The following is a 12749-nucleotide window of genomic DNA, read 5'->3' as shown; positions in this document are numbered from 1 at the left end:
ATTTACCAGCAGAGAAAGCAAGCTGAACAGAGGTTGGCTAGGAGCAAAGGTCCTGGTGGGAGGGGAGAGCTAGGCTGGCTGGCGGGGCTGGGTAGAGAGTGGGAAGCATCTAAGTGGGGCCAGAGGAACAGCGCGTGCCGCGGCAGGGAGCCTGCAGAGGTAGGATGGAGGGTGGTGCATTCTGCCTCTCAGCGGAGGAGGTGGGGAGTGGCCCACTCGGCTAAGAGGTCTGGGCTGAATTGAAGAAGGCCTGTAGCTTTATAGACCCCTGGCGTGGTGGTGAGCGGAGATGGGAGCGCAAGGAGGGATCCCTCAGAACCTCAGAACTAGAGGCCTTTTCTTGCCAGAAAGATTCAAATACTTACATTGGGGGCTGGGCCCTTAGCTAAGAACCCTTGTGTGTGATGAGGCTGATGGATCTTCCAGAAGAGTTGGCCCCTGCGGCAGGGTTGAGGCTCTAGACCAAGACCTTCCCATCCCCACACATCTGCCTGGCTTCCCCGAAAGCACCCTGGAGCAAAATAGGTTCAGAGTGGAGATGAGGCCTGTGGTTCCCGTAAGTCCAAAGGTGTTTGGACCAGAGTCATTCATTGGGCTTTGCTACTAGATCAACAAAGCAGGTTTCTGGCCGCCCTGCCAACCCTGCTCAGTGCGCACAGGCCTGTCCTCTCTTGTGGGCAGGGCCTGTCTTGCGTGAGAAAGGCTGATAAAACAGACAGCAGGTTGGAAGTGAGGTCTGGGATGGTAGCCTTTCCTGGAGGCTTGGCACTGAGTGCCAGGCACTATACTTGGCTTTTTTTCCTAGGTAGGAACTCACATTAGCCCAGGCTTACCTGGAATTTACTATGTAGTCTCAGGGTGGCTTTGAACTCACAGCAATCCTCCTACCTCTGCCTCTTGAGTGCTGGGATTGAAGGTGTGCACCACCATGCCCAGCACATACTTGGCTTTTAAAGAAAAAAAAAGTTTTTTTAATTTATTTGTAGAGAGGGAGGGAAAGAGAGTGAGTGCAAGAAAGAGAGAGAAAGAAAGAGAATGGACTTACCAGAGCCCAGTGCTGCTGCAAATGAACGCCAGACCCATGTATCACTTTTTGCATCTGCCTTTGCATGGGCACTAGGGAATTGCACCCAGGTTGTCAGACTTCACCAAGCAAGTGCCTTTAACTATCTCTTCAGCCCCCATACTTGGCTTTTAAATGGTAATCTTTTTTTTTAAAATTTTTATTTATTTATTTGAGAGCGACAGACACAGAGAGAAAGACAGGTAGAGGGGGAGAGAGAATGGGCGCGCCAGGGCTTCCAGCCTCTGCAAACGAACTCCAGACGCGTGCGCCCCCTTGTGCATCTGGCTAACGTGGGACCTGGGGAACCGAGCCTCGAACCGGGGTCCTTAGGCTTCACAGGCAAGCGCTTAACCGCTAAGCCATCTCTCCAGCCCCCATACTTGGCTTTTATACAGCTCTTATTTTGGTCTTTATAATCCAAGTGGGAGGAGGATGGATGTCTGCAAGATATTTTACAAGATCAGGCAAAGCCCAAGAGATGTCAAAGTCTGGCAGGAGGCAGAGCTTAGATTCAATCCAGATCTGATCCATAATAGAAGGCCTGGAAGAATGAGGACTAATAACCCCTGTTGATCAAAATGTCCTCACTGTATGAAATGTGAAAAATCAGAAAGTGTCAGGTGTGGTGGCGCATGCCTTTAATCCCAGCACTCGGGAAGCAGAGGTAGGAGGATCGCCGTGAGTTCAAGGCCACCCTGAGACTACACAGTGAATTTCAGGTCAGCCTGGGCTAGTATGAGACCCCACCTCAAAACACCCTCCCCAAAATCAGAAGCTACAAGGGTGCAAGTGGCGGGGAAATAAATCCCCCCACCCAGATTGAGAACCATGGCCGTGTTTTGAGTATGGGTCTTGGTTCTGCAGCTTGGAGGGGGCAGTGAACCCGTGAGTAGGAATCCATCGCCTGGTGTGAGACCAAGGTGGGAACTGAGTCTTCCTAACGCTTGGACGCAGGAACATGGCGCTGCTCCGGGGGCTCCTGGTGCTCAGCTTGTCCTGTCTGCAAGGCCCTTGCTCCATGGTGAGGCTGGGCTGAGGGCTGCGTGGGAAGAGAAGATGCTGGGGCAGGACAAGTGTGGGGGAGGCGAGCCGGGTGGAGGGGGAGGAGTGCTGGATCTCTGGAGGGCTTGGCTTTGAGGGGACTCCCCTGTCCTGTTTGCCTCTTCCTTAACAGTTCTCTCCTGTGGGCACCGTGGGGCTCCTGGGCCAGCAGGTATTGTGAAGAATGTTGGGGGGGGGGTGACCCAATGTCTCACCTGTGGCTTGGGAAGGGTGGGGACAAGCGGGAAGGGTTACTGTCCCATCCACTTCCTCCTTTCTGCAGCCAGTTATTGAGCAGACCCAGCAGAAGCTGAGCCCACTTGCCCTCCTCAAGTCGGGCAACCAGGTACAACCAGGTGGGGCTGGGGAAGAGTGGGCAGAGGGAAGAGGGCCAGTCACCAGGGGCCAGGGCACTTGGGGAAGTATGGCCGCGGGGCTGGGGCTCAGGGGTTCCCAAGGGGCCTTCAGCACAGGGCAGTGAGGATATTGAGATCCTGGCACTGACCCATCACCCCAGTGACCCCTGACCTGTGCTTCTAGGTGCTGAAAAGGTCTCCAGGAGACTGCAAGAGTACCCCGACTGCAGAGGAGACCCACAGGCTGGCCCGGGCCATGATGACTTTCACTGCCGATCTGGTCTCTAAGGTGGCCCGATCATCCACCAGCCCCAACCTCATCCTGTCACCTCTGAGTGTGGCCCTGGCACTGTCTCACTTGGCACTAGGTACTGCCGCAGCGCCTGTCTAGCAGAACTGGGAGGTCACCAGGCACCTGGTGCTGCAGAGGTTTGCTTTTGCAGTGGCCATTGCCTCTATCTGGGTCATGTGGACATTTGGTCAAATTCAGATGTCTGAGCTGTCACTAACTTCTGCGAGTCAGATTCTCAAGGGCATGGTCTGAGAATGTGCTTAGAGACAAGTGATTCCCCTCCACCCCCCGGAGGTAGGGTCTTGCTTTAGACCAGGCTGACCTGCAATTCACTCTGTAGTCCCAGGGTTGCCTCAAACTCACAGTGATCCTCCTACCTCTGCCTTCCAAGTGCTGGGACTAAAGGCATTTGCCACCATGTCCTGCTTTATGCAAAAGTTTGAATCCCCCACTGGACACGAGAGACTCACTGAGGGAAGCTAAGGTCCAGAGAATGAGGGTCCTTTGATTGAGGTGGGGACACCTAGCCTGTCAGCAGCAGAAATCAAAGCAGAACTCAGGGGCTGAAGATACAGCTCTGTTGATACAGAGTGCTTGCCTCACATGCATGAAGCCTTGAGTTCTATTCCCAGCACCACATAAACGAGACATCATGGGTGCAAGTCTGTACTTCTATTTATTTATTTATTTACTTAAGAGAGAAAAAAGGGGGGGGGGAGAGAGAGAGAATGGGCACACCAGGGCTTTCAGCTACTGCAAATGAGCTCAAGATGCATGTGCCATCTTGTGCATCTGGCTTACGTGAGTCCTGGGGAACCGAACCAAGGTCCTTTGCGTTTGCAGGCAAGTGCCTTAGCCACTAAACCATCTCTTCAGCCCCAGACTGTAATTCTAGTACTCAGAGAGGTAGGGGCAGAAGCTGGATGTGGTGGCACGTGCCTTTAATCCCAGCACTCAGGAGACAGAGGTAGGAGGATTGCTGTGAGTTCGAGGCCACTTGAGACTACATAGAGAATTCCAGGTCAGTTTGGGCTAGTGAGAGACCTTACCTTAAAAAAAAAAAAAAACAGGCAAAGAAGGTGAACTCTGGAATCCTGTCACTTAGTGCAGTGGGTGTGGAAGGAGCGCCATGGCTCGTGGGCCTGTCATCATGGGAATACAAGAAGGCTGGAGCAGACAGTGGGGAGGGAAAAACTCCTGGCCCGGCCTCAGCACACATGGTTCCTTTCAGGTGCTCAGAACCAAACGCTGCAGACCTTACAACAGGTGCTGCACATGAACTCTGAGGCCTGCCTTCCCCACCTCCTAAGCCACCTCAGCCAGAACCTGGGCTCTGGGACACTCCGACTGGCTGCCAGAATGTACCTGCAGAAAGGTAGGTGTCCATGTCAGAGAGCTTTCCAGGTAGTGCCCTCTGGCAGACAAGGCTGACCAAAAGGAGCTTGGTCTCAGGTAGCCAGGTAAAGCATTGGTGACTGTGGGTCCCTGATCTTGAGATCAATCTGTGGTTCTTTGTGTGCAGGATTTCCCATCAAAAAGGATTTCCTGGAACAATCAGAAAGACTTTTTGGTGCAAAGCCCATGAAACTGACAGGAAAGCAGGAGGAAGACCTCGCGAACATCAACCAATGGGTGAATGAGGCCACAGAGGGGAAGATTGAGGATTTCCTGTCTGAGCTTCCAGATAACACGGTGTTGCTTCTCCTCAATGCCATCCATTTTCAGGGTGTGTTCCTCTTCTCAATCCCTCACCCTGACACCCCTACCCTGCCTTGATGGCTGAGTGCAGGCTTTCTTCTGAGAGTACTGGGCTTCACGAAGCAGGAGGCTGGGTGTGTGAGGAGAGGGGCTAGGAGCTGGCTCTGAGGATGCTGAAGATAGAGTACTCCAGGAGGAAATGGGTTGCAAAGCCCCAGTGGAGGTTCCAGGGGAGGCATTGCAGGGGATGGAGAAACAAGCTAAGCTCCTCCTGGGAGACTGGTTTCTATTTCTCATCCCGTGAATGGGTTCTCTGTGGGATGGGTAAGAGGTTAGGCAGTCTCAAACTATGTGGCTTCTGCCCCCGCCTGGTCACAGGTTTCTGGAGGAGCAAGTTTGACCCAAGCCTCACCCAGCGAGACTCCTTCCACCTGGATGAGCAGTTCACGGTGCCAGTGGACATGATGCAAGCACACTCCTACCCTTTGCGCTGGTTCTTGCTGGAGCAGCCCGAGATACAGGTCACCCTGGGTTGCCCCAGAAGGCAGGACTTCGTCCCAGGAGGTGGGGGCAGGCTATGAAGCAGTGACAGTGGTAATGAGGGTGCACCATCTTTCTTGAATCATGTTCCTGGGGTAGGTAGCTCCAGAAGGCTCTACGATGGCTCCATCGCTGCTAAAGATTCTTTGAAGTTCGTTTACTCAAGGAAAATGTATTGGGCTCTACTATGTGCCAGATACTGTAGTGTTTTTTTTTTGTTTTTTTTGTTTTTTTTTTTTGAGACAGAGAAACAGGCAGGGGAAGAGAGAGAGAAAATGGGCATGCCAAGGGTCTCCAGCCACTGCAAATGAACTCCAGATGCATGTGCCCCCTTGTGCATCTTGCTTACATGGGTCCTGGGGAATTGAACCTGGGTCCTTTGGCTTTGCCATTTCTCCACCCTCCTTTTTTTTCTTTTTTAAATAATTTCCCCCAAATTGGGGGAAATTATTCCAGGCTGGAGAGATGGCTTAGTGGTTAAGGTGCTTGCTTACAAAGCCTAAGGACTCAGGTTTGATTTCCCAGTACCCACATAAGTCAGACACATGTGGTAGCACATGTGTCTGGTATTCTTTTGCAGTGGCTAGAGGCCCTGGTTGTCCCATTCTGTCTCTAAAATAAATAAATAAAAACAGATTTGGACTTCTGGTTAAGATGGTGGCATAGGTACCACGCCAAAGCAGCCTAGGGGAGAAAAAGCCAAAATAAATAAATAAATAAATAAATAAAGCAAGAACAAATAAAATAAACAAAAAACTCCTTTAAAGCCAGGTGTGGTGGCACATGCCTTTAATCCCAGCATTTGGAAGGCAGAAGTGGGAAGATCACCATGAGTTTGAGACACCTTGAAACTACATAGTGAATTCCAGGTCAGCCTGGGCTAGAACAAGACCCTACCTCAAAAAAACAAAGGAAAAAAAAATTAGTTATTTATTTATTTGGTTTTCTGAGGTAGGGTCTCGCTCTAGCTCAGGCTGACCTGGAATTCACTATGTAATCACAGGGTGACCTTGAACTCTCCACTATCCTACCCCTGCCTCCCAAATGCTGGGGTTAAAGGTGTGCGGCACCACGCCCGGCTAAAAAAATTTTTTTTAAAGTTATTTGAGAGAGTGAAAAAGAGGCAGAGAGGGCTGGAGAGATGGCTTAGTAGTTAACCGCTTGTCTGTGAAGCCAAAGGACCCCGGTTCAAGGCTTGATTCCCCAGGACCCATGTTAGCCAGATGCACAAGGGGGCGCACGAGTCTGGAATTCATTGGAGTGGCTGGAGGCCCTGGCGTGCCCATTCTCTCAATCTCTCCCTCTCTGCCTCTTTCTCACTTTGTTGCTCTCAAATAAATAAATAAACAAAAAAATTTTTTAAAACGCAGAGATGGGCTGAAGAGATGGCTTAGTGTTTTAAGCGCTTGCCTGTGAAGCCTAAGGACCCCGGTTCGAGGCTCAGTTCCCCAGGACCCATGTTAGCCAGATGCACAAAGTGGTGCACGCATCTGGAGTTCATTTGTAGTGGCTGGAGGCCCAGGTGTGCCCAATCTCTCTCTCTCTATCTGGCTCTTTCTCTCTGTCGGTCACTCTCAATTAAATAAATTAAATTAAATTAAATTAAATAAATAAAAATAAACAAACAAAAAGGCAGAGAGAGGGAGAGAGAAAGTGGGCATGCAGGGCATCCAGCCACTGCAAACAAACTCCAGACACATATGCCATCTTGTGCATCTGGCTTATGTGGGTCCTGGGGAATCGAGCCTGGGTCCTTTGGCTTTGTAGGCAAGTGCCTTAACCGTTAAGCCATATCTCCAGCCCTTTATTTATTATTTGAGAGAGAGACAGACAGACAGACAGACAGACAATGGGTGCACCAGGGTCTCCAGCCATTGCAAACAAACTCCAGATGCATGCGCCACCTATGCATCTGGCTTTCTTGGGTATTGGAGAATCGAACCTGGGTTTTAGGCTTCACAGGCAAATGCCTTAACTGCTAAGCCATCTCTGCAGCCCTAGTCTATATGTTTTAATATAGCATAGCAGAGACCAGGGCTCTGCTCTTAGAAGGGAAGAGGCACAATATCATGACCATTTCAGACAGTGACAAGTTCTATGAAGGGCCGCAGCGGGAGGGGGGAGATTACGTGTTAGTGACTGGGTCAGAGAGAATTCTTTGAAGAAGGGGACATTAAGCTGAGATCCACGTGACTTTTGGTGATGAGAGTTTATTACAAGGACGTGCAAGTTGTAGGGCACCATAGAGCCCACCCTGGAACTCACAGCCACTCTGGGTCTCAGCACTCCTCAGCCTGGGAGACTGGATCTGATCAGTCATGAAATCCTTCTAGAAAGATCTGAATGGGCTGGATATCTCAACAGCCTGTACAGAATGTGCTGATTGGGCTCAGTTCCGTGCCATTCTATCTCAGGTAAGGCCTCCCTTGCTTCTAACCTAAATGTGATCACTTGGCTGGGACACTGATCCCCTGGGTAGCAGCTATGGCTGTGGTAGATGTGATGGCTAGTTGTTTTTTTTTTTTTTAGTTTTGTTTTCTGAGGTATGTTCTCGCTCTAGCTCAGGGTGACCTGGAATTCACTATGTAGTCTTAGGGTGGCCTCAAACTCTCAGTGATCCTCTTACCTCTGCATCCCCAAGTGCTGGGGTTAATGGTGTGTGCTACCACGCCTGGCTTTTTTTTTTTTGGGGGGGGGGGTTACGGTAAGATCTCACTGTAGCTCAGACTGACCTGACCTAGATTTCTCAGGGTGACCTTGAACTCATGGTGATCCTCCTACCTCTGCTGGGATTAAAGGCGTGCACCACTATGCCCACCTATTTTTTTTTTTTTTTTTTTTTTTTTTTTTTTTTTTTCATAGTAGGGCTTCCCTCTAGCCCAGGTTGATGTGGAATTCACTCTATAGTCTCAGAATGGCCACGAACTCTCAGCGATCCTCATACCTCTGCCTCCCAAGTGCTGGGATTAAAGGTGTGTGCCATCATGCCTGGCTTTGTTTGATTTTTTTTTTAGATATTTAATTAATTTATTTGAGAAAGAGAGAGACATAGAGAGAGAAAATTAGCATGCTAGGGCCTCTAGGCACTGCAAACGAACTCCAGATGCATGTGCCACCTTGTGCATATGGCTTACATGGGTACTAGGGAATCAAACCTGGGTCCTTAAGTTTTGCAGGCAAGTGCTTTAACTGCCAAACCATTTCTCCAGCCCCTTGTTTGATTTATTTTGGGGGGTGGAGGTTTCAAGGTAGGGTCTCACTCTAACTCAGGCTGACCTGGAATTCACTATGTAGTCTCAGGGTGGCCTCGAACTCATGGAGATCCTCCTACTTCTGCCTCCTCAGTGCTGGCATTAAAGGTGTGCACCACCATGCCTGGCTCCCTTGTTTGATGTTTTTGAAAAATATTTTATTTATTTATTTTCATGCAGAGAGAGACAGAGAGAGGAAAGAGAGAGAGAGAGAGGCAAACACACACATACACACAGAATAGGCACTCCAGGGCCTCCAGCTACACTATAAATGAACTCCAGATGCATGCACCACCTTGTGCATCTGGCTTTCTGTGGGTACTGGGGAATCAAACCTGGGTCCTTAGGCTTCACAGTACCTAATCTGCTAAGCCGTTTCTCTAGCCCACCAGCCCTATCTTAATAAGACACCTGAAGCCGAGCATGGTGACACACACCTTTAATCCCAGCAAGCACTCGGGAGGCAGAGGTAGGAGGATTACCACGTGTTCAAGGCCACTCTGAGACTACATAGTGAATTCCAGGTCAGCCTGGGCTAAAGTGAGACTCTACTTTGAAAAAAAATAAATAAATAAAACACCTGAGTCCACGGGGCCATACATTCAAACCACCACACATGGAGAGCTGAGAGGCATCAAGCATTATGTCCTTCATTCACCTGTCAACATGCAAAGGGCAAGTGACGTGACTCCTTTTTACAAGTGAAGTGAAGGGGCAGTGAGAACATGCACACGCCTAATCAGGATGGGCTTGAACCCTAGACCCTCTGTCTCAGGAGCATTGCAGCACATGCTGGCCCAAACCCTGGTGAGACTTGGACGCTTCTTGGTTGCTCATGTTCTCCTCTCCTCTTATCTGTAGGTGGCTCATTTCCCCTTTAAGAACAACATGAGCTTTGTGGTCATGGTGCCCACTCACTTTGAATGGAACGTGTCCCAGGTTCTGGCCAACTTGAGCTGGGACACTCTGTACCAGCAGCCCTTACTGCGAGAGAAGCCCACCAAGGTGCGCTTGCCCAAGCTACATCTGAAACACCAGCTGGACTTAGTCGCTACCCTCAGCCAGCTGGGTAAGGAGGCTGGGTATGGGGTGGCCCCAGGTGGGCAGGGTGGGTGAGAATTCTCCAGCTGGCAGAGCTGAGTCAAGGGTGGCCCTGTATCCTGGATGAGAACATTTAATATGTTCCCCTAGACTTTCTGTCCTGGGTAGAACTGGGGTGACCAACTCCACAGCCTAAGACTGAGCAGTGCAAAAAGTCCTGGGTGAGGAGTGCAGTGTAAACCAAGTGTGGTGGTGCACGCCTTTAGTCCCAGCACTCGGGAGGCAGAGGTAGGAGGATCACTGTGAATTCGAGGCCACCCTGAGAAAACAGTGAATTCCAGGTCAGCCTCAGCTACAGTGAGACCTTACCTCAGAAAACCAAAAAAAAAAAAAAAAAAGAAAGAAAGAGTGCTGTGTGGGATCTGAGTCTTGCTGGCCACACACACGCAGGCTAGCCTGGAAGGGGGAAGAGGGAAGCTGGGGTATCGAGCTGTTATATAGACGCATCTGGAAGGAGAGTGACTCAGTGGGTAGAGTGCTTGCCTAGCAGGCACAAAGTCATACGTTGATGCCCAGCACCACATACACTGCGCATGGTGATGCCCACCTGAGATCCCAGCACTGAGGAGTTGAAGACAGGAGAATCAGAAGTTTAAGGTCATCCTCAACTGTATAGAAAGTTTGAGGCCAACAGGTATCCATGAGGCCTTGACTGACAAAAAAGAAAAGGGTTGAGCATGGTGGCAGTCGCCTTTAATCCCAGCACTTAGGAGTCTGAGGCTGAAGGGTCACAGTAAATTCAAGGACATTCTAGGGATATAGAGTGAATTCCAGGTCAGTCTAGGCTAGAGTGAGACCCTACCTTAAAAAAAATTCATTAAGCAACTTCTTTATTCCCAGGACTATAGTAAGTAGTGCTGGTACTTTACTGTATAGCTCTCACTTTATTTTATTTTAAAATATACTTATTTATTTGAGAGAGAGAGAGAGAAAGAAGAGAGAGAGAAAGAAAGAAAGACACAGAGAAAATGGACACGTTAGGGCCTCCAGCCCCTGTAGCCCCTGCAAACAAACTCCAGATGCATGTGTCCCCTGTGCATCTGGCTTACATGGGTCCTAGGGAGTCCTTTGGCTTTGCAGGCAAGTGCCTTAGCCACTAAGCCATCTCTCCAGCCCTAGAGCTCATTTTAATGGGTGGGCACATGAGGAATCAGTTACTTAAAATCCATCGTAAGTGTTGAGAGTGTCTCCAGCTCACCTAGGAAAATACTGAACAGGGACCGAGTCCGGACTCTGGGGCGGGGATTAGGGAAGGCTTCCTAGAGGAAACAGCGTCTAAGCTGAAACTCCAAGGTTCAGCAGGTGTTAAGCAGGAATCTGTGAGTTCAGGATGCCAGACAAGTCCAGGTATCCTGGGGGCAGTGCTGACCAGCCATCTGCTGCTCTGGGCAGGCCTGCAGGAGCTGTTTCAGGACCCAGACCTGCGTGGGATCTCTGACCAGAGGCTGGTGGTATCCAGTGTGCAGCACCAGTCCACCCTGGAGCTCAGTGAGGCCGGAGTGGAAGCGGCCGCAGCCACCAGCACGGCCATGACCCGCATGTCCCTCTCCTCTTTCAGCGTGAACCGCCCCTTTCTCTTCTTAGTAATGGAGGACACTGTAGGCCTGCCTCTGTTTGTGGGCAGTGTGAGGAACCCCAACCCAACTGCACAGCCCCAGCTTCAGGAGCAGCAAGATTCCCCTAACAACAGGGACTCCTTCCACAAGAAAAAAGCCTTTCTCCACAGAAACAAAGCCCTGGGCCCAGATTTGAAACTTGCATCACCCCTGGAGGAGGAGTACCCCCAGTTTAGCAGCCCCAAGTGAGGTGGGGCCTGTCTAGCAGCCTCCTGAGTCCTTGCCTGGAACAGCCTCTCAACTCCTGTGGCTTTTCCCAGCCAGCTTTGTGGGATGGGGCGGGGAGAGCCTGGGAAGGCAGCCTGGGAGGAGAGGAGACTTTCTCTTCCAGCAGCTCCCCGGGAATTGTGTGGGTGGGTGGGGCCAGGAGGAGGGCGGGCATCAGGAATCTTTACTTCTTCCAAAAGGGTTCAGGGTGTGTCCTTTTGGGGGCTGGGTGGCAGGGTGATTTCGGATCCAGTTTTGGCTAGAGGTAGGTTAGATGAGTCCTTAAATCTGCTGGATATCTCCACGTTTGTAGGCAGATGTGGGAGAGCCTACCTTTGGACATGTCCCCCGAACACCCGGCTGGGAAGGGGACAAACAGACACTAGTGGAGGGAGAGTGTTGTCCTGAGCTCAGACACTGTGCCAGCCTCTGGCCCTTGCTGGGCCTGCGTTCTTCCCCAGGGCTGGAGGTTGGCCTAACCTGACTCTAGATTATCACTTGCTAAGGACCTCCAGGCCTGCCCATATCCCACCGCCGCCGTCTCCCGCTGGTCCTTTGAGATGCCAACACTGCCAGGATAGCCCTCCTTCCTGTGTCCTGTTGTCTTCCTCTGCCAGGTAGCTCAGGGGCTAAGGCAAGGAAGGACCCCATTAGCTCCCTAAGGCTCTTTTGTAAAGTTTTTGTAGTGGCTTTTATGCCACCAGAATAAAGAATGAATGGGCCTGGAGGGTTTGACGTCACTGTTCTGGGCATGGTTGGGAGCAAGTGGGGGTGGCGGGGGGCAGCCACAGGGCAGACTACGCTGAACCCTCTCTGTGCCACGTTTGGTCTCTGGCCACTTGCCAGCCTTCTCTAGGGCCACCTCCATGCCAGCCTGGCTCAGCTCTTTGCTCTTCCTTCTCTGCATGCCTCAGGCAGCCAGCAACAAGGGCAGCTCAGAATAGCGCCAGCCTCCCAGTTTTTGAGAACTGGCAATTAGGTAGCTAGCTGAGTTTCTAATTACACCCCATCTGCTCTGTCACGAGCTGGCGCCTGCCAGCCGGGGGCAGGGTGACAGCTGGAGACTGGCAGAGGATTTGGGGGATCCAAGCTGGGGGTACCTTAATGTAGGGCAGACAGCCTTCTCTGGGAGAGCTCAGGAGCTGGGGGCAGCATGGATGTCCACAAGGGTGGGGAGGGGTTGGTCCTCTGAGTGTGGCACATGAATGCAGGGTGTCCATGTGGCAGCACCTACCTTGATCCCTGCTAAGCTGGCAGTGTAGGGGGGCATGACACATCAGAGGGTGAACATCCATGGTGTGGATGTTGAACAGTGAAGCAGGCAGGGCAGGGAAGGAAGGCCTTCCCAGAAAGTGACATCAGAGCAGGAGTTAAAGGAGTTGAAGGAGAGTACCTCAGAAGTCTCAGGAGTGTCCATGAAAGGTTCTAGGACCATGGGGATGACTTGGTCGTTGTTTGTCTATTTATTTATTTCATTTATTAGAGAAAGAGAGGGAGAGGCAGATAGAGGGAGAGTATGGGCGTGCCAGTGTCTCTAGCTGCTGCAAACAAACCCTAGACACATGCGCCACCTTGCATCTG

The 12749-nt window shown here is 51.0% G+C and overlaps 1 protein-coding gene across 2 annotated transcripts; it reads left to right on the top strand.

The window, feature by feature from the left end:
* The first annotated feature begins 37 nt into the window (after window positions 1-37).
* Window positions 38-11890, top strand: Serpinf2 (serpin family F member 2). 2 transcript variants are annotated; one of them, XM_045158119.1, is made up of 10 exons: window positions 38-159; window positions 1931-2087; window positions 2241-2279; window positions 2391-2453; window positions 2648-2831; window positions 3987-4130; window positions 4278-4481; window positions 4832-4974; window positions 9106-9313; window positions 10738-11890. In XM_045158119.1, exons 2-10 carry the CDS (start codon window positions 2025-2027, stop codon window positions 11148-11150), a joined length of 1461 nt encoding a protein of 486 aa, XP_045014054.1. In that variant the 5' UTR covers window positions 38-159; window positions 1931-2024; the 3' UTR covers window positions 11151-11890. The 2 variants fall into 2 exon arrangements, with proteins under 2 accessions (XP_045014054.1, XP_045014055.1); XM_045158120.1 differs by having other exon boundaries at window positions 124-159; window positions 2021-2087.
* The last annotated feature ends 859 nt before the right edge of the window (window positions 11891-12749 follow it).

Source organism: Jaculus jaculus, chromosome 9 (genome assembly GCF_020740685.1).
Source record: "Jaculus jaculus isolate mJacJac1 chromosome 9, mJacJac1.mat.Y.cur, whole genome shotgun sequence".
NCBI classification, from domain to species: domain Eukaryota; kingdom Metazoa; phylum Chordata; class Mammalia; order Rodentia; family Dipodidae; genus Jaculus; species Jaculus jaculus.
The sequence above is the reverse complement of the archived record's forward strand: the minus strand, read 5'-3'. Positions and strand labels throughout refer to the sequence as shown.